The sequence below is a fragment of the Xenopus laevis genome, chromosome 3L (assembly GCF_017654675.1).
Source record: "Xenopus laevis strain J_2021 chromosome 3L, Xenopus_laevis_v10.1, whole genome shotgun sequence".
NCBI classification, from domain to species: domain Eukaryota; kingdom Metazoa; phylum Chordata; class Amphibia; order Anura; family Pipidae; genus Xenopus; species Xenopus laevis.
The window spans coordinates 6,941,657-6,962,141 of record NC_054375.1 but is presented as its reverse complement, the minus strand read 5'-3'; the positions used below and the strand labels follow the sequence as shown (position 1 = coordinate 6,962,141).

The following is a 20,485-nucleotide window of genomic DNA, read 5'->3' as shown; positions in this document are numbered from 1 at the left end:
GGCCTTTGGGGGCACTGTTTCACAGGGGATATTTCAGCAACATTGAATTATACCCCAATTATTAACAGTATGCTTTGTATTTAGTCGGAGACTGCACGGACACTGTTTATGTTGGAGACTAGGACAGCCTTTTATTTGGGCTTATTATGAAACCGGAGGAATTTTACCCATCTGTCTTGTTACTTAATACATATTATAATACATGGATGTGAGGTTCTCTGGTGGGCCATGGGAGGAGGGAGGTGCCATATTGATTCCCTTAGACAGTACAGTATGAGGGTATAGCTTATTGTGTGCCCAGAACATTCCTTCTCTGTATATTTGTATTTATACATATGGGAGGAGGTGCCATATTGATTCCCTTAGACAGTACAGTATGAGGGTATAGCTTATTGTGTGCCCAGAACATTCCTTCTCTGTATATTTGTATTTATACATATGGGAGGAGGTGCCATATTGATTCCCTTAGACAGTACAGTATGAGGGTATAGCTTATTGTGTGCCCAGAACATTCCTTCTCTGTATATTTGTATTTATACATATGGGAGGAGGAGGTGCCATATTGATTCTCTTAGTCAGTACAGTATGAGGGTATAGCTTATTGTGTGCCCAGAACATTCCTTCTCTGTATATTTGTATTTATACATATGGGAGGAGGAGGTGCCATATTGATTCCCTTAGACAGTACAGTATGAGGGTATAGCTTATTGTGTGCCCAGAACATTCCTTCTCTGTATATTTGTATTTATACATATGGGAGGAGGAGGTGCCATATTGATTCCCTTAGACAGTACAGTATGAGGGTATAGCTTATTGTGTGCCCAGAACATTCCTTCTCTGTATATTTGTATTTATACATATGGGAGGAGGAGGTGCCATATTGATTCCCTTAGACAGTACAGTATGAGGGTACAGCTTATTGTGTGCTCAGAACATTCCTTCTTTGTATATTTGTATTTAAACATATGGGAGGAGGGAAGTTTCATATCCTGGTGCAAATACTGAAGGACAGGAACAGTCTAAGGCCAAAAACATTAATTATTGCCTTGTTTGTGATTTAAGGAAATTGCTCAGTTCATTGTGAAATCACCTTTGCGGCTTGGGGTTGGGCTGCGGATTGAAAGTGTGATGCAAGATCAGGGGGCTGTTCCTGCTGAAATGCGCAAGGCTCAGTTACAAATACAAGGGCAGTGGCAAATGTCTCCCTAATTCTGTTGTACTGATAAATCAGGCCTTTAGTCATACACTGTATAATAGAAGCAGATTGACCTTGGGCAAGTCATATCTTCCCTGGCTCTGATTAGATTGTAAGCTTTGTGGCTCAGTGGTATCATACACAATCTAGTACATGAATATAAGATGAATGTCTTTGGACATAAATCTTTTTTTTTTTTTTTTTTTTTTTTTTACGCTGCACAACAATAAAAACATTTCCTGGTGCTTTAAATGCGGTTTCATATTTATAAAAAGCCCCTGGGTTTGGGCAATAAAAGTGTAATTTGGAGGCAAGACACATCAGTTTTTGCACTGGAAACACCTGCATTGCAGCTTTAAAACTCCAGGGATTCAGCAGGTATCCACCGCGTTGGGAGATTTATGCGCAAAGAGATCACGGCTGCCTGGTGGCTTTTTTTTGTTTTTTAAGGGGCCGTTTGCGACACTTGATGCGTCCTCTGCGAGCAGGAATTCTATGCGGCAGGGACTCTGGGTTTCTACTGCAGAAAGCAGGAATCGGTTCTCTTCCTGGTCAGCTAGCTTCTGCTACATTGTTTCAGGAGGGAGAACCTGCAGTGCAGTTGCTGCTTTAAACAGCAATTGCATGTCTAATGAATGAATATTGGAAGGGTGCTTAGAGAGTAATATTTCTCAAGGTTCGGTGGATGGGGGGTATAATGCTGCTAAGGCCCCCAACATGTGTATTAATGACACCGAGTCCCCCACACTCTTTTTAGGGGTAATTCATACACTGAGTGTTTTGCCTTCCCTTCCCTAGCTTTGTGTGCGGCCTTCTAGCACTGCAGTGCTAACACCTGACAGTAGGGGGCTGTGCTCCGATACAGTGTGAAAGGCTAGAACAAAATTGTGGAATAATCTGCCCAATCCTAAAGAGCATGTGAAACAGGGGGCAATTAACAAATACAACTTTGCCTATGACTCGCCCATAGCAACAATATGCAACTTCAGCAACCTGGTTGCTAAAATCCGAATTCCCCTAGCAACCTTGCACTGATTTGGATAAGAGACTGTAATATCAATAGGAGAGGGTCTGAATAGAAAGAGGAGTAATAAGTGACGCCCATTTGGAAGCTGGAAGGAGCGAGAAGAAAAAGGCAAATAATTAATTAAAAAAAATAAATATATATATATATATATATATATATATATATATATATATATATATATATATATATATATATATATATAAATAAATAATGATCAATTAAAAAGTTGCTTGGAATTGGCCATTCTATAACATACTTAACTTAAAGGTGAACCAACCCTTTTAAAGGATGGGGCCCCATGATTGATGATGGTGCCCCATGATCTGCAGCCTCCTGACTGCAAATATATGGCTTCTGAAATGATTATTATTAACCGTGCCAACATAATTCATTGTTGCGCTGAAATAAGTTGTAGTGCAGTGGCACATAGCATGGCTTCCCAAGGCAATACTTAGCAATGGCGTACCAATGTAGGCCCGGACCCCCCACATTTTCTGCGTCTGCTAGTTTTGCCACAGCTACTTGCCCTAGCACATGGCACTGGAGCCCAAGGCAATACGACTTGGACTGGCACATGGCATTAGAGCACTAGGCTATACTACTTGACCTGGCACATGGCACTGGAGCCCAAGGCAATACTACTTGGACTGGCACATGGCATTGGATCCCAAAGCAAAACTACTTTGCCCGGCACATGGCATTAGAGCACTAGGCTATACTAATTGGCCTGGCACATGGCATTGGCGCTCAAGGCAGTATTACTTGGCCTGGCACATGGAATTGGTGTTCAGGGCATATTACTTATCCTGGCACATGGTATGGTAGCCCTAGGCAATACCTCTTGGCCTAGCACATGACATTTGTTCCTTAAAATATTTTCCTGTACACAGTGCTAAAAAAATAGAGGTTAACTTGCCCTTAATATGTGAATATACATTAAATAATGCGTTGCTTGATTTAGCGCAGCTCCTTAGCCGTGACCGTAAAAGTGTTCCCCCACTAGTTGCATCCTCGCTTTATACCGGGGCCCCCATTTTCCCTGTGACGGTCACTATGACACACGCAAACTCATTACCATCGAGACAGTCGAGGGTGGTGGAATAAGAGAACGCAGGGAAGGATGTGTGAGCAGATCTCTGCAGTACAGAATGGGGCGTTCATAATGGGAATAACTTGGGGCTGGCTATACATACTGTACCTGCTTTATAAATATACAGGTCCAATGGGACATATAGTCAGGACCAGCAGTGCAGAGAGTATAAATGGCAAACACATTTAGAAATAAGTAGCTCACAATTACATTTGCTTTCATAATGCAGACATTTATATTTGAGTTTACTTCCCCTTGAAACATATCTCAAGAAGGCGCATTGCATGGAGATTTGCTCTATTTTGTTTCTCTCTCTTCTCCCCCAGCATCTCCCTCATGCTGTGCCGGGCTCGGATGGGGTGGGTTCTCTCCCTGCTGCTTCTCCTGCACATACACTGAATAATGGGCCTGGCACAGCAGGAGCCCCAGCTCTGGGCAATGCAAGTATTCACGCTGGCGTAGGCTTCTACTTATAAATAGCAGCAGTGTGAGCAAAACCTGAGCCCCCAGCAGACGGTATGTGCCGATATCAGGCAGCAGCAATAGGTAGTGTTGCACAGGGTGTGAGCTGCTGGTGGGGCACTTTGCCTGGCACGGGCATCAGGAGGAGGGTACAACTTTATTTCCATGTAGATCTGCCTCTTTGCCCCCCCTTGTGTGGCCTCACAAAATTCACAAATCTGACACTAAGGCTGATGGCACACTGGTACTATGTCGCGCCAGGGATCTGTACTTAGGGTGGGTGTAGGGTCAGCGGATCTTTACTTACGTTGGGTGCAGGTTTACAGAACTGTAATAATGTTGGGTGTAGGTCTATGGATCTGTAGTTATGTTTGTTTTAGCTTCCTAGTTTAGGTGTCTTAACTTATGCAGGGTGTAGGGTTGGGGTCTGTATTTATGCAGGGTGTAGGGTTGGGGGTCTGTACTTATGCAGGGTGTAGGGTTGGGGGTCTGTACTTATGCAGGGTGTAGGATTGAGGGGTCTGTACTCCTGCAGGGTGTAAGATTGAGGGGTCTGTACTCCTGCAGGGTGTAGGATTGAGGGGTCTGTACTCCTGCAGGGTGTAGGATTGAGGGGTCTGTACTCCTGCAGGGTGTAGGGTTGAGGGTTTTGTACTTATGCAGGATGTAGGGTTGGGGTCTGTACTTATGCAGGGTGTAGGATTGAGGGGTCTGTACTCATGCAGGGTGTAGGGTTGAGGTGTCTGTACTTATGCAGGGTGTAGGGTTGTGGTATGTACTTATGCATGGAGTAGGGTTAAAGGGTCTGTACTTATGCAGGGTGTATGGTTGGGATCTGTACTTATGCAGGGTGTAGGATTGAGGGGTCTGTACTCATGCATGGTGTAGGGTTGAGGTGTCTGTACTTATGCAGGGTGTAGGGTTGTGGTATGTACTTATGCATGGAGTAGGGTTAAAGGGTCTGTACTTATGCAGGGTGTATGGTTGGGATCTGTACTTATGCAGGGTGTAGGATTGAGGGGTCTGTACTCATGCATGGTGTAGGGTTGAGGGGTCTGTACTTATGCAGGGTGTAGGGTTGAGGGGTCTGTACTTATGCAGGGGGTAGGGTTAGGGGTCTACAGTTCTGTTGGGCTTAGGATCAGAGACCTGTTTTTATCTTAGGGGTAGGGTTGGGGATCAGAAATGATTTTGTTATGGGTGTAGGCTTACTTATTTTGGATGCAGGTCTGGACTGAGATTCAAAATAGGCCCTGGCATTTCAGGCACACAGAGGCCCAAATAGCCCCCCACAGGCTCAACAAATAGTGACTGTTTATGGAATCTTACAGCAGCCCCATGTCCAGGCCTAGTTATAGACTTTTAGTTATTCTGGGAGGAAGATTGGGGATATTGCACTAGGTATAGGGTTAGTGATCTGTATGTATGTTGGGAAGGGGTTGGGGTTCTGTGCTTATGTCATGTTTAGGGAAGGGGGGACTGTGCTAAAGTTGGGAGTAGGGTCAGGGATTGGTACTTGTGTTGGGTATAGGTACTCATGTTGCCATTACGGATGGGGGTCTGTACGTATATTTGGTGTATGTTGTGTATAAGGGTTCTGGGCTTATATTAAATGTACTAATAATGGGGGGCAATTAGCTTACATATTGCTTATTAGATGTCCCTTTATTGCACGGGATGGAATGGAGGGGTAGAGCGTTAGGTTGGCTGGTGGGTAATTATTTTCTAGTGATGGGTGCAGGCTTGGCTTGGCTTTATTCCTGGCTTGGCTTGGGTGGGGCAGCGTGGAGAAATGAGGCTGCTTACAGCGTCTGTTTGGGGAATGGTAGGGCCGGCTGTAGTGCTGCTATTGATAACTAGGAGACATCCAGATGGAAGAGAGAAGAGATTTGCATACTAATAAGATTGTGGTTGGTCAGGACTGAAGCCTCATTTAGTAACAGTGCAAATAGGGGGCGGGGGTGTCCGAGAGTCTCCCGTGCTTCTGCTCGGTCCCCTGGGTGCTGTTGAGCCGGACTGGTTTAACCCTTTACTGTTCACCTGTGTAGTGTTTAGCGCTAAGCGGATAAAGCGATTCTAGTTGCACTTATTCCAAATAAATAAACACTGAATGTAACAACAAAACCAACATTGATTTCCTGTTTATTTTTCTTTGCCTTTTATTTCCTTCTGGTTCACACGAGACTCCCCCTCCCGCCATATCTCCATGAATTATGTAGACTAACTCTCAGCCAACATTTACTTTCTAATCCTCTTCCCACAGGGCTCCTGAGATTATCTTGGGGTTACCTTTCTGCGAAGCCATCGACATGTGGTCTTTGGGGTGCGTGATAGCTGAGCTGTTTTTGGGGTGGCCTTTGTACCCCGGAGCATCGGAATATGACCAGGTATGTGAGCAGAAATCCTTTTATTAAGCAGTAGGTGGGGACATGAGACAGGAGCACTTACCTAGAAACAAATATTTGAACAATAAATAACTAACTGCTGGTTTGTTGCTATAGGTTACAAGACCTCTAGGTTACTTTCCCCATGCTTTTTGTTGCTTTTCATGCTTCCATGTGTGGTACTGGTTCTGAGTATTCGTTTATACTGTGACATTTGCCTCCTCTCCCCAGATCCGCTACATCTCCCAAACACAGGGTTTGCCTGCGGAATACTTACTGAGCTCTGGTACAAAGACCACTCGTTTCTTCAACAGGGATGGCGACTCCCCGTACCCACTGTGGAGGCTTAAGGTGAGTAGTAGCTTGCAGTGAACACTCAAGCTCCCAGCATTCTTATCCCAGGTGTTAGTGTCCCTTTAATTCCTACCCAGATCCACAGCTTCTGGAGCAGTACAACATCCTCTTTCATATGTTTATTTTCTTTTCACTTCTTTTTTTTTTTTTTTTCTAATGCTCATTTATAATTTCTAACACACAGAGCGAATACATATCTCAGTGAAGGGGCAATTGCTGCAGTTGAACTACAACTCTCAGAACCCTCTCCCTGTTGTGATTGTGTGCAAAACTAAAAAGTGTTTCAAGTAATAGCACATAAATGCATGACCTCTAGGAGGCGATGTTGTATTGGTATTTTTGGAGATTGACCAGCATTGAATTTTATTAAATTTTTTTTTTCTTTCCCTCATACAGACCCCTGAAGACCATGAAAACGAGACCGGCATTAAATCAAAAGAAGCCAGAAAGTACATCTTCAACTGCTTAGATGATATGGCGCAGGTAGGGATTTGGGGTGTTCTGGGATTTTCATTGTCATTCCTTAAAATGGGGTTTATTAAGGAGATAGTAGATAAGGAAGAAACACAATGGGCATAAGGCTCCATATGCCCATCCCTGTGCGGCTCGTGAGTACAGCGTTGCGTCCCTGTGCCTTTACCCATCATTACTTCTAAATTTGATTTTAAAATAGCGCATTTCGTGTAACGGGAGGAATAAGACAATCGTCTCTTTAATGGTTTTTAATCTCCTCCATTTGATTTTAGTGCGTATAATTAAAGTTACATGTTCACTTCACTGCATTCCAGCCCCGCTATATCGCATTCCTTTTTATGACTGCGTATTGGATTGCTGCGGTCTTGCGGCTCAGTTTCTAGGTGCGGCGGCTGGGCTTGCAAATTAAAGTCACTGTGGTTAACTTCCCCTTTACCTTTAATTGGTTAACTTTCCCTGAGAAAGGAGGATAAAGCCAACCTTGTGTTTTTATTGCATCACTGATTCAATCTTCCAGGTGAACATGACATCGGATCTGGAGGGGAGCGACTTGCTGGTCGAGAAAGCGGACAGGCGGGAATTCATCGACCTCCTGAAGAAGATGCTGACGATCGATGCAGACAAGAGGATAACCCCGATCGAGACACTGAACCACCCCTTTGTCACCATGACGCACCTCTTGGATTTCCCACATAGTTCACAGTATGGAATGTTCCTCATGGCTTGGGGGGGGGGGGACTTGGAAATGGGATAGGGGGCAAAGCCATAGAGTTTCAAGTTATAGCAGCGATGTAATAAAATGGGCTTATTGGTTGCTATGGGTTACTAGACCTGGGATAAGACTATTTTGACGCTAAGCTAATAGTTTTGAATTTACATTATTTTCTATATCTCTATTATAATTTCCAGAATCCTCGGGATGTTTGAGGATGCTGGGTATTATGGTTTGCACTTTGCCAAATCTCTATCCAGTAGTGATTACAGTAATGATCCGTAGTCACTTTTATAAATACATTCTGCGTCCTGGAGCTGCAGAGATAACATCTTGCTAAAATCCTTGGACAATGGGCCACTTTATTTATAAGTGGAGGGATATAGCAGTATACAAGGGGTGAACAACCTGGTATATTATTACAAATGTACATTTGCAATGCTTGCTTGAGTATTTTAACTTTGCACATATACACACACTCCTACAGGCACCCATTTGGGGTCGCCTGCTTCAGAAAAACCCCAGCACCCAGGAACAATTGTAGATTTCTTAGGGTCAGAATCTGATCTAAAGGAGTCTATGGCAGGAGAATGCCCACAATTGAGATTGCTGTGTTTACAGTAGGGATGCACCCTGCTTTTCAGCATCGGCAAATCCAGGGGTATGGATTTGGCCAAATCCAAGCCCATCTTCTATACCAGAAAAGATGGCGCCTGGGTGGACATAACCTATGTGCATGCCGATTTTTTTTCCACTTATATAGGGTTCGGATTTGGTTCAGGCCAGGCTCTTGGATTCATCCAATTCAAATAGCTCGGCTTCAGTTGAATCCGGAATTTGCTGCATTCCTAGTTTACAGACAGGCTGTTTCATAAATCTACAATGCATGGCACCTAAATAGCCTCTGTGGCAAGAGCTTGGCAGACTGCAGGGTTCCGTTCTTAGGCGGAAGGTCTTCCGCACTTTTTTAGAGATTTTTCTTCTTCCTCATGTGATCTCTTTTGCATCCATTAATGGTGTGTATCTCTCTCTCTCTTCTCCTCCATCCTTTGCTTTTCATCCCTCTCCGTCCTTTGCTTTTCATTCCTTTCCATCCTTTCCCTCCCTCTGCTCTTGTCCAACTTGTGTTCTTCTCCAACTGTTTGGGCCGCGCCCCTGGCCGCCTCCTCTCGCTCTGCCTCTTTCCGTCCCTTTTTTTTTGCAGCGTCAAGTCCTGTTTCCAGAACATGGAGATCTGTAAGCGGCGGGTGAATATGTACGACACTGTGAACCACAGCAAAACCCCCTTCATCACTCACGTTGCCCCGAGTACTTCCACCAACCTCACTATGACCTTCAGCAACCAGCTCAACACTGTGCACAGTCAGGTAGGAGCCTGTGTGGAAGTGTGACTGGGAAATGCGCTCTCACACAAACCAAGAACAGACATACATGCTAGGTGACATCAAATCGGCCAATGAATGGGCAGGAGAGTGCCTTTGGCTCCTACACTTCCTGTTACAGCTAAAGCCTGCATAACTTCCTGTCAGGTGATCAGTGAGTGCCTCACTGAATATCACAAAATGGTGGCTTTGTTATTGTATTGGAGACACAATGTTAAAAACTATAACTGCTGGAAATGCGCTCTCAAACAAACCAAGGACAGACATACATGCTAGGTGACATCAAATCGGCCAATGAATGGGCAGGAGAGTGCCTTTGGCTCCTACACTTCCTGTTACAGCTAAAGCCTGCATAACTTCCTGTCAGGTGATCAGTGAGTGCCTCACTGAACATCACAAAATGGTGGCTTTGTTATTGTATTGGAGACACAATGTTAAAAACTATAACCGCTGGAAATGTACTTGTCATGGCCTCACCCCTGTTGTGTCTGTGGCTCAAACAGCTCAGGCAGAAGGAATAAACCAGGTTTAATTGTACTGATCATTAAGTGTGAGGTGGAATGTCGCTAACACTTGCCACATTCGAAATAAAGGTGTAAGAATAAAATGAGCTCCAATGGTGGTGTAAACAACCCCCCCCTAGAAACAAATTTTGGGGCACTCCCTACATGTACTTTATTGCAAGCAGGTCCTTTCTGGGGGCCCCTGCTATCGTTGTAGTAGTAGTTACGCCACTGCTGAAGTCAGAGGCGGGCCATGCGCGAAATGGAGTTTTCGCACATGCGCAGAAGCGAAAAAGACGCGATAACAGACAGTCGGGAACGGGACTTTGGGTAGGCGACAGAGGAGGTACGTGCCTGGCGCCCCCCCAGCTTTGCGCCCTAGGCACGTGCCTACTCTGCCTACCCCTAGTTCCGGCCCTGGCTGAAGTGTATACTTTCCCTTGAAGATTAACCAGGATTTTACATTAATGTGGCACAAACAATGCCTTCCCCCCAAATAGCCAGTCCCTTCTATTTGAACTGGAGAAAAAAATGACTATTTGGCTCACAGGGGACGAGCAGGTTGTTTTGTGGCTATTTGTTGCCATTTTCTCTAACTGCAAGCCTTTATCTGATGCTAACTGTCTCTGTTCCGATATTTCCTAGCCTACGGCAGCATCCATGGCGGCAGTTGCCCAGAGGACTATGCCTCTTCAGACAGGAACAGCCCAAATATGTGCCCGCCCAGACCCCTTCCAACAAGCTCTCATCGTGTGCCCGCCAGCATTCCAGGGTAAGCTTTTCAGTTGACCTTTCATTATACATGTTTTATGGGACATCAGCTGTCTCAGGGGCATATGTGTGATATAATATTCCATCTCCTGCTGTCAGGGCTCCAGACCTCTCCTTCCAAGCATGGCGGGTACTCGGTGCGAATGGAAAACACTGTGCCGCTGGTCACCCAAACAGCTGGTGCTCAGGCTCTGCAGATCCAGCCTGGGCTCCTGACACAGGTACAAGCTGTGGGTGGAAAGAATTGGGTGAGTTGGGGCATAGCAACTTCCACTAATACGTTTAAATATGTATACACAGGGAAGGAATGTTCAGGGCACACAATAAGCTATACTCTCATACTGTACTGTCTAAGGGAATCAATATGGCACCTCCTCCCATATGTATAAATACAAATATACAGAGAAGGAATGTTCTGGGCACACAATAAGCTATACCCTCACACTGTACTGTCTAAGGGAATCAATATGGCACCTCCCTCCTCCCATATGTATAAATACAAATATACAGAGAAGGAATGTTGTGGGCACACAATAAGCTATACCCTCATACTGTACTAGTCTAAGGGAATCAATATGGCACCTCCCTCCTCCCATATGTATAAATACAAATATACAGAGAAGGAATGTTCTGGGCACACAATAAGCTAGTTACCTCAATCGTTTTTAAAAGAGCGTTATGCTTGATTTGCTTAAATTGTTTAAATTGGTTTAAGCGATTGGGGTTAACTTGCATATATATATCCATCTTCAAGTTTGTCCACCTGAGATTAGTAGCCAGCGATCTTTTTCTTGTTTGTTTTGATACACAATAAGCTATACCCTCATACTGTACTGTCTTAGGGAATCATATGGCACTTCCTCCCATAAATATAACAAATATACAGAGAGCACATTAGGGGACAATTTTGTTTGTTAGTGCCTACCAATGTGTATGTTTGTGATTAGGCTGCAGCAGTTTATTGTCTCCTCCAACAGCAGGCTTGGCCCAGTGGCACGCAGCAGATCCTTCTTCCACCGGCCTGGCAGCAACTGGCAGGTGTCGCCGCTCATACCTCAGTTCAGCATGCTACAGTCATCCCAGACAGCATGGCAAGCTCTCAGCAGTTGGCTGACTGGAGGTAAGTCCAGGGGAACGTTAATTGTGCTGGTGGATGGTATTGTGGCACCACGTGGCGTAATCACTTTGTGCAGCTTACTGCCATGTTTGAACCTGACATGTACTTGCTTCTTTTAGGAACACGCATGCTCTTGGTACCCACTACAATCCCATCATGCAGCAGCCGGCTCTCCTCACCGGTCACGTGACCCTGCCCTCTGCTCAGCCGCTGAATGTTGGCGTGGCGCATGTCATGAGGCAGCAGCCGACCAGTTCATCCTCCTCGTCACGTAAGAAGCATCACTCCTCAGCGAGGTTCGTCCCCTATTTGTATCCGGGTTTGTATTTTACATTTAAATCTAATGTTGCCCGTTTAAAACCAGTTTGTATTTTCCCTTTATTTTCCTACAGGAATGTTTCTGCTTACGAGGTGACCTCCTCTCAGTCCGTGAACTCCGCCCAGAGATCGAAACGCGTGAAGGAAAACACCCCACCTCGCTGCTCTGTGCCCCAGAACACTGCCCCCTGTGTCCCCTCTATCACCTGTGGATGGGGGAATAGTGCCGTGGGAGTGCCCCACAACCAGCAGCGGCAGACAATCATCATTCCTGATACACCCAGTCCGGCTGTGAGTGTTATCACCATCAGCAGTGATACAGATGAGGAGGAAGAGCAGAAGCACGTGGCGCCCAGGTGAGCAAAACTCTGACTTTGGGCCAAATGATCTGTTTCCATTTAAAATCGTATTTAATTTCTAGATATATAGATTAACTTCATTGTAGTTTTTTCCACTTGGTACTGGAAGTAGTTTGACTTATGCTTACAGGATCCTAATAGGAGGATGCTGTGTTTATAACAACTAAGCTAAACTAAGCTGATACATGCAGGATCCCAATAGGAATATCCTGTGTGCATCATAAGCGAATTGACTCTTAAGGTGGCCATACACGAGTCACTCTGAGTCGGCAGCTTATTGGCCCGTGTATGGGGCCCTCCAATCGGCTTCTCCGCATGATATCTGCCCGAGAGTCGTTCAGATGTCGATCGGCAGGGGTAAAAATCACATCGGATCGAGAACTGCATCTGTTCGTTGATGCAGTCCACCTGTATACCTTTCATTGTGATCCGATCGATGGGCCCTAGGGCCCATGATCGGATCAGCCCGATATCGCCCACCTCAAGGGGCATATCGGGGAGAGATCTCTCTGTGTATCGCCACCTTAAAGGGGTTGTTCACCTTTACATTAACTTTTGGTATGACGTAGAGAGTGACATTCCGAGAAAATTTGCAATTTGTTTTCATGTTTTATTATTTGGGATTTTTGAGTTATTTAGCTTTGTATTATTCGGCAGCTCTCCAGCTTGCAATTTCAGCCATCTGGTTGCTAGGGCCCAAATTCCCCTAGCAACCACGCACTGACTTGAAAAAGACACTGGAATATGAACAGGAGAGGCCTGACTAGAAAGATGAGAAATAAAAAAATAGCAATAACAATAAATGTGTAGCCTTACAGAGCATTTGCTTTTAGACGGGGTCAGTGACCCCTCATTTAAAACTAAAAAAAGGGTCAGGCAATAAAGGCATTTCATTCAAAAACTATAACAAATAAATAATGAATACCAATTGAAAAGTTGCTTAAAACTGGCCATTCTATAGTATACTAAAAGTAAAATTAAAGGCGAACCACCCTTTTAAGGCCATGGGCACATTTAAAATTGACTCTGCTGTGTGCCCATGTCCTTATAGGATGTGCATAATAAGCTTAACTGATAAACACAGGACCCTAATAGGAGGGTGCTGTGTGCCTAATAAGCTCAACAAATCTAAAGCAAACAGGACCCAAATAGAAAGATCCTCTGCACATAATATTAACTAAGCTAATGCACACAGGGTCCTAATAGGAGGATCCAGTGTGCATTCTAAATAACTACTCAGACAAGGTTGTTTTTTTTTTGTTTTTTTTCCCAATAAAGAACACAAAACTGTTGTTCGGTACACAGCAGGTTAAAAGCTGAATATTCATTATTTTTGTTTTCTGTTGCCTTGTGAGAATCTCACATCTTGTTTTCCCACCGATTGCAACACTGTGTGGGTGCAGTTTCCCTTTGCACCAGAGACTTCTCAGAAGAATGCAACGTGGAAGGGAAAAAGCTGAAAATGCTGCCCCACTGCTGATCACTCTAAATACCAAATATTTATGGCGATTTGAGGCAGAAACGCCACTGGTACTGGTCTCTTTAAAGGAGAACTAAACCCTAAAAATTAATAGAGCTGAAAATTTCATATTTTATATAGTGAACTTATTGCACAAGGCTAAAGATTCAACTTGTCAATAGCAGCAATGATCCAGGACTTCAAACTTGTCACAGGGGGTCACCATCTTGGAAAGAGTGCTCAGTGGGCTCTGATTGGCTGTTGAGAAGCTAAGCTTAGGGCTCGTCACTAATTATCCAGCAGAAAATGAGCTTCCCCTGTAATATAAGCTGATGCTACTGGTTTGCTGATTATTAAATAAACCAGTGCGAATTGCACTGGTTTCTGTGCTGCCATGTAGTAATTATCTGTATTATCAGCCTTATATTGTGACATTTCTATTCTATGTGTACTGTATATTGTGAGTGGCTCCCTAAGCTCAGTAAGTGACAGCAGCACAGAGCATGTGCAGTGAATCAGCAGAAAAGAAGTTGGGATGCTACTGGGGCATCTTTGGAGACACAGATCTTTACTGCTAAAAGGCTGTGGTTGCCTTGGGCTGGTGCAGAAGCACAAAACATAATGTACAACATTTCTAGCTACTTCTTTAGTTACGCTTTAGTTCTCCTTTAATTGGTCTCCTTGCCCCTGTTTCCCCACCTCTTCCCCCTTCCTTTGCCCCCCGCTGATATATAGCGTTGTTTGTTGTCTCCTGGTTGAATCCTGATTACCTCCTATGGTATAACATTCCTTTCCATCACTCGAAACTTCAGTTGCCATGACAACATAATGTAATCATTGAAAAATAGCAGCTATTTGCTTTCCGTCCTGCTCAGCCTTGCGCTGTCATGGAAATCATCTTCTGCTGAGCAAGCAGCAATACCCCCCCCCCTCTGGCCTTAAAGGAATACAAGCATCACAATGCAAATGTAAGTCATTTTTCTCTCTGGTTCTGACTCTTGAAACAATGTAGGAAAAAAAAAGTTCTCCAGGTCTGTGAATCAGCTGGCTTCTGCTACATTGTTTCAAAAGTCAGAAATCACCAGACAGACTGTTGTTTATGTGATTTTGGGGTTTTACATCCCCTTTAAAGGAGAAGGAAAGCTTTATCAGATATGTCCATATAAATACACCAGTAAACCCTCAAAGTAATGCTGCTCGGAGTCCTCTATCAAAAGAAACACCACATTTCTTTCCTTCTATTGTGTACTCATGGGCTTCTGTATCAGACTTCCTGTTTTCAGCTTAATCCTCCAGGGCTAGGGCTTGAGCATGCTCAGTTTGCTTCTCTCTCTGCCCTTCCCTTTTCCCCCTCCTTCCTCCCCTCCCTATTGTAATCTGAGCCCCGGGCTATGAGTGAGCAGGGAGAGACCCAGGCAGGAAGTGATGTCACACCAAGCTAATATGGCAGCTGCTATCCTAAACAAACAGAGATTATGGTAAAGTATTCTGAATATTAAATATAGTGTTATAGTTTGCACTATTGTGGCTAATCTATTGGCAATAAACTGCTCCGGCAGCGTTCCTTTTCCCTTAAAGAAGTAGGAGGTGAGATGTACCCATTTTGTTTCTCTCCTGCAAGTATGAGTGTGTGATTGCTGCTAATCATAGCTGTCTGCAGGGGAAATAGCGCTCCACCTCGTCATGCACAATATTATGTCAGGCAGCAAATAGAATCACACGCTGCCACCCCCATCTGCCAGACAGTGGTACATTCTGTTCTTCCGAAATGGGCTGACTACGTCAGGAAAAGGGCCTCTTCAACTTAAAGGACCAGTAACATCAACTTTTTTTTTTTTTTTTTTTAAATTAGTTCGTATACCACGAAAAAAAAAAACACCAAGACAAATGAAACTTTAAAATCGCACAGCCTTTATAAAAAAAAATGTTGAAACTCCGCTGGCGCTACTCTTCAGAAAAGGTGATCGATCGTGCGGCGCTCAATTTCTCCTCCCTGGCTATCTCCTATAATGAAGGCAGGGAGGAGAAATCGAACGCCGCACAGTGGATCAAATTTTCTGAAGAGGAGCACAGGCGGAGTTTCGTTAAGTTATTTCTTAATAAAGGCTGTGCGATTTAAAAGTTTCATTTGTCTTGGTGTTTTTTTTTTGTGGTATACTAACGAATTTGTTTTCTTAAATTTTTTTTGATGTTACTGGTCCTTTAACAGATATAAATAAAAGAGAAGCATCCAATGGAAAATAAGGGGGTCAAAAACATATTCGTGGTGCTCCATTGAGCATGTTTGTCAAATTTAAAGGGCCAGTAGCATACAAGACATACTGCTGCATTAACACTACATGTTAAATTCATTTTTTTTAACCCCTGTCTCTCCAGCCTTCCCAAACAGCGCAGGAATGTAATCAGCTGCGTCACAGTCCACGACTCGCCCATCTCTGATTCCTCAAGCAACACCAGTCCCTATGCAGCCCGCGGACATCGCCGGGCCACCAATGCCACTGCCAGTGAGAGCAAATGTCTGCCAGTTAACCCCTGTCCGGCCAACCCACGCACTATTATTGTGCCGCCTCTTAAGACCCAGCCAAGTGAAGGTCGACTGGAATGTGAAAGGAAACAGCCAGGTTGGTACATTTTCATTGGCACCTTCATTCCATGTGTTTAACTACAAATATATACAAAGTAAGGGGAAGTAAACATCAGATAAATGTTATGTTTAAAGGGAATATATTTTTTTTTCTTTAAACCATACTTGTCCTTTTACCCAGACACCACCAGCCACCAAATGTACAAAACAAAGTCATCGTCCTCCTCAGTGGCGTCTGCCTCTCATTCGTCTGCCAGTTCCGCGGGCACAGCCGCCTATCGGCAATCTCGGGCACCGGGACACTCCTTCCAGCAGCAGCCGCTCAATCTCAGTCAGGTGAGGAGACAAGAGGGTGGGGCACCTTGGTATGAAAGCCAATGGAATTCAAGCCGTCCTAAGTTCTGTCCACCCTTCCTCCAGTCCGCGATGCTCCAAAGGCAGGCTGCTGGGAGTTATAAAGCTGGTTGGCTGCATTGTATGTACTACAGCAGTAGCTTCAGGGAGAACTTAAAGGAGAACTAAAACCTAAATAAAGAAGTAGCTAGAAATGTTGAACATTATGTTTTGGGCTTCTGTACCAGCCCAAGGCAACCACAGCCCTTTAGCAGTAAAGATCTGTGTCTCCAAAGATGCCCCAGTAGCTCCCCATCTTCTTTTCTGCTGATTCACTGCACATGCTCTGTGCTGCTGTCACTTACTGAGCTTAGGGACCCACTCACAATATACAGTACACATAGAATAGAAATGTCACAATATAAGCCTGATTAGTAATTAATACAGATAATTACTACATGGCAGCACAGAAACCAGCGCAATTAGCATCAGTATTTAATAATCAGCAAACCTGTAGCATCAGCTTATATTACAGCCAGGGAAGCTCATTTTCTGCTGGATAATTAGTGACGAGCCCTAAGCTTAGCTTCTCAACAGCCAATCAGAGCCCACTGAGCATGTGAGTGTCACAGACACTTTCCAAGATGGTGACCCCCTGTGACAAGTTTGAAGTCCTGGATCATTGCTGCTATTGACAAGCTCAAACTTTAGCCTCGTGCAATAAGTTCACTATATAAAATATGCCATTTATAGTCCTATTCATTTTTAGGGTTTCGTTCTACTTTAACCCATTGCATTCTGTAGAATGAATAATTAGGGCTGTACAATAGGCCAGTGCTTTACAACAGATTCCTCTCCTTTCTTGCAGGTGTCTCAGCATATCAGCACAGAGCGAACTGGCAGTCACAGGAGGCAGCAAGCCTATATTGCACCGACCCTCGCCCAGGCACCCTATTCTTTCCCGCACAGTAGCCCCAGCCACGGAGCCGTTCACCCACATCTGGCTGCCACTGCTCACCTACCAAGCCAACCTCACCTCTACACATACACTGCCCCCGCGGCTCTGGGTTCCAGTGGCACCGTCGCTCACTTAGTGGCGTCACAAGGCTCTGCGAGACATGCTGCGTATCCGGCCAGTATTGTGCCAGTCAGCATGGCACCACGGCTACTTCCTTCTCCTAGCCTTCACCCAAGCCAGTACCAGGCTCAGTTTGCTCACCAGACTTACATCCCGGCCTCCCCGACCTCTGCCGTCTACACTGGATACCCTCTGACCCCACCTAAGGTCAATCAGTACCCCTATATCTAGACCCTGGCAAGGGGGGAGGGATAAGGGGAGGTCACGACTTTAATCAAGATAAAGGGCCACTGGGCATGAAGCAGAGTCTATGTAGCAGCAGGGTACTGGAATATGTTTCCCCACATCCCTTCTATTCAGGAGTTCCATCAGGACCCTCAGATTCAAATAACAGGGACCTTGTATGAACTGTGGATGCTAATTGTGCCCATAGGGCAGGATGCTCCTCCCCCGAGGAGCCAGTGACTGTATCCCCTTGGGGATGAGACTGGGACTGACCCCCCCAAACAGAGACAGGAAACCTCTTCTCACTCGTGTCCACTGGATTTAACAACTTGCTGCTCTGTTTCGGGGTGGGGGGGGATGTCATAGTGAATGTTGCTGGAGCTGCCCCTAGCTAGAAGTTGTATTTATTAATCTGCGCCTCTGAGTTACTGAGAACAGGCTTATTTTATTTCGTTTCTGACATAGCAAGAAGCTTAGGAGCTGACCCAGAGTTTTATAGGTTTTAGTTTTCGACTGTAATTCTAGGAAAACAAAAATGTATTTTTTTTTTTTCGGTTTTAATTTTTACGGAGGGAGGGCGTGGCCTTGGGGTTTGGCCTGCCCGACTTCTTGTGTTTGATAAATTTGTGTGTGTGTCGGGGGGGAACTCCGCATACCTCTAATAACTTTATCCCCTCTCCCTCGTTAGGTTATACGTTTTTCCCTCATTCAGCACTAATTGTCCTTATTTTAAGTTTTTTTTTTTTTAGTGTTGTCAATTTTTTTTAATTGTTGTAACAGTTTTATCAGGATGAACTCTTGTGCGTAGGGCACCTCTTCTCCAAAACCAAAATCAAGCAGCGCGGGTTGTGGACTTGTTTTTAAAGAATGAATTATGGGATGTCGCGGTGGGTTTTTCGAGTAGGAACAGAAGTGACCGGTGGAGCGGAAGGCAGGACCGAGGGAACGGGAGAGAGAGAGAGAGAGTCCTCCCATTGGATCCAAGAAGAGAAACAATATGGCGGAAGGCTGGAGACTGTTGCAAGGACTTTATACGGACTCAGCTGCTAACCTCTCACTATTTCAAGTCACTTTAAAGGAATTGTCCCTCCCCCCCCCACCGTCTGTGCTACAGTGTAGTGCAGTCACATGTACCCTGTTTTTTAAGCTTCTCCAATAGATCTTCTATTTTCTCCTTTATCGTTGCGTTGCACACGGTAGACTAGAATTGTTTCCCACCCAATCCAAACACTTGATGGGCATCATGTGATCTAAAGATAGTGGCATGTAACTGTGACGCTCCCCGTATGTCTGTGAATCTTGCGCCTCCCCCCCATTAACGCTCATAGTGCCTTACAAGCCGTTTGATGGTGTTTGGCAGCGTGTGTCCCCGGCGTTGTCCCCAGTATTGTCCCTGATAATGTCCCCGGTATTGTCCCCAGTACTGTCCCCATGGTAGCTACGTTGCATTAGATGCCATCATGTCCATCTCCTGGTTCTCAAGCTCATTTGGACTATAACCCATGTTTATTCTAGTGTGGCGTGACCGATATATCCCGTGTTGGTATCGGCATCTATTTAAACACTATTGAAAAAAACCTTAAAGGGGAACTAGGCCACAGATTTTATCTTCCACCTATTGTTTAGTTTTTTTTTTTTTTTAATGAAAAAAAAAGAAAGATTACTGTGTTTCATTTAAAGTTTTTGTGGGTAAGGGAACACAGGTCTGACTTTTTTTGTGGCTTCTCTTTAAGTAGTTATGGATGCTTACATCTAAAGGAAACAAACCCCAACAGTAATGCTAGATACACTGAACTTTTTCATGTAGGCAGGGGGACAGACTGCAGGGGGTCCCACGAGGCTTTAATTAATAAGCAATTTAAATAAGAAATGGTAAGACAGGACAACCTCCTTGATATGTTGGGGGCCCTGAAATGAACTGAAAACTGAAATGAAATGAACTTGTTGAGGGGCCCAGTAACATCCTAGTTACGCACGGCATGTTGGGGTGCATTTTATACGTATTTGTGAGTGAACATCATAATGCTATGTCAAATTAAAAAGCTAAACATTTGCATATTCACATCACAGTTAAGGCATGCTGGGAGCTGTAGTCCAGTAACATCAGATCCTTCCTCCTACCAAAGAAATGTTCTGGGCACACAATAATCTATACCCTCATACTGTACTGTCTAAGGGAATCAATATGGCACCTCCTCCCATATGTATAAATACAAATATACAGAGAAGCAATGTTCTGGGCACACAATAAGCTATACCCTCATACTGTACTGTCTAAGGGAATCAATATGGCACCTCCCTCCTCCCATATGTATAAATACAAATATACAGAGAAGGAATGTTCTGGGCACACAATAAGCTATACCCTCATACTGTACTGTCTAAGGGAATCAATATGACACCTCCTCCCATATGTATAAATACAAATATACAGAGAAGGAATGTTCTGGGCACACAATAATCTATACCCTCATACTGTACTGTCTAAGGGAGTCAATATGGCACCTCCCTCCTCCCATATGTATAAATACAAATATACAGAGAAGGAATGTTCTGGGCACACAATAAGCTATACCCTCATACTGTACTGTCTAAGGGAATCAATATGGCACCTCCTCCTCCCATATGTATAAATACAAATATACAGAGAAGGAATGT

The 20,485-nt window shown here is 44.5% G+C and overlaps 1 protein-coding gene across 4 annotated transcripts in view; it reads left to right on the top strand.

Annotated features, from left to right (window-relative positions):
- hipk2.L (homeodomain interacting protein kinase 2 L homeolog) overlaps positions 1 to 19,547 on the top strand; it is a 53,307-nt gene extending 33,760 nt beyond the window's left edge. Inside the window, 13 exon segments of one of the 4 annotated variants that reach the window (NM_001094940.1) lie at positions 6,038 to 6,161; positions 6,390 to 6,509; positions 6,909 to 6,995; positions 7,504 to 7,688; positions 8,903 to 9,065; positions 10,229 to 10,355; positions 10,454 to 10,602; positions 11,335 to 11,474; positions 11,591 to 11,767; positions 11,864 to 12,145; positions 15,984 to 16,228; positions 16,373 to 16,527; positions 17,393 to 19,547. In NM_001094940.1, coding sequence (NP_001088409.1) covers positions 6,038 to 6,161; positions 6,390 to 6,509; positions 6,909 to 6,995; positions 7,504 to 7,688; positions 8,903 to 9,065; positions 10,229 to 10,355; positions 10,454 to 10,602; positions 11,335 to 11,474; positions 11,591 to 11,767; positions 11,864 to 12,145; positions 15,984 to 16,228; positions 16,373 to 16,527; positions 17,393 to 17,833 — 2,395 coding nt within the window. In that variant the 3' untranslated portion in view covers positions 17,834 to 19,547. 4 annotated transcript variants of the gene reach the window in all.
- Positions 19,548 to 20,485: the final 938 nt, after the last annotated feature.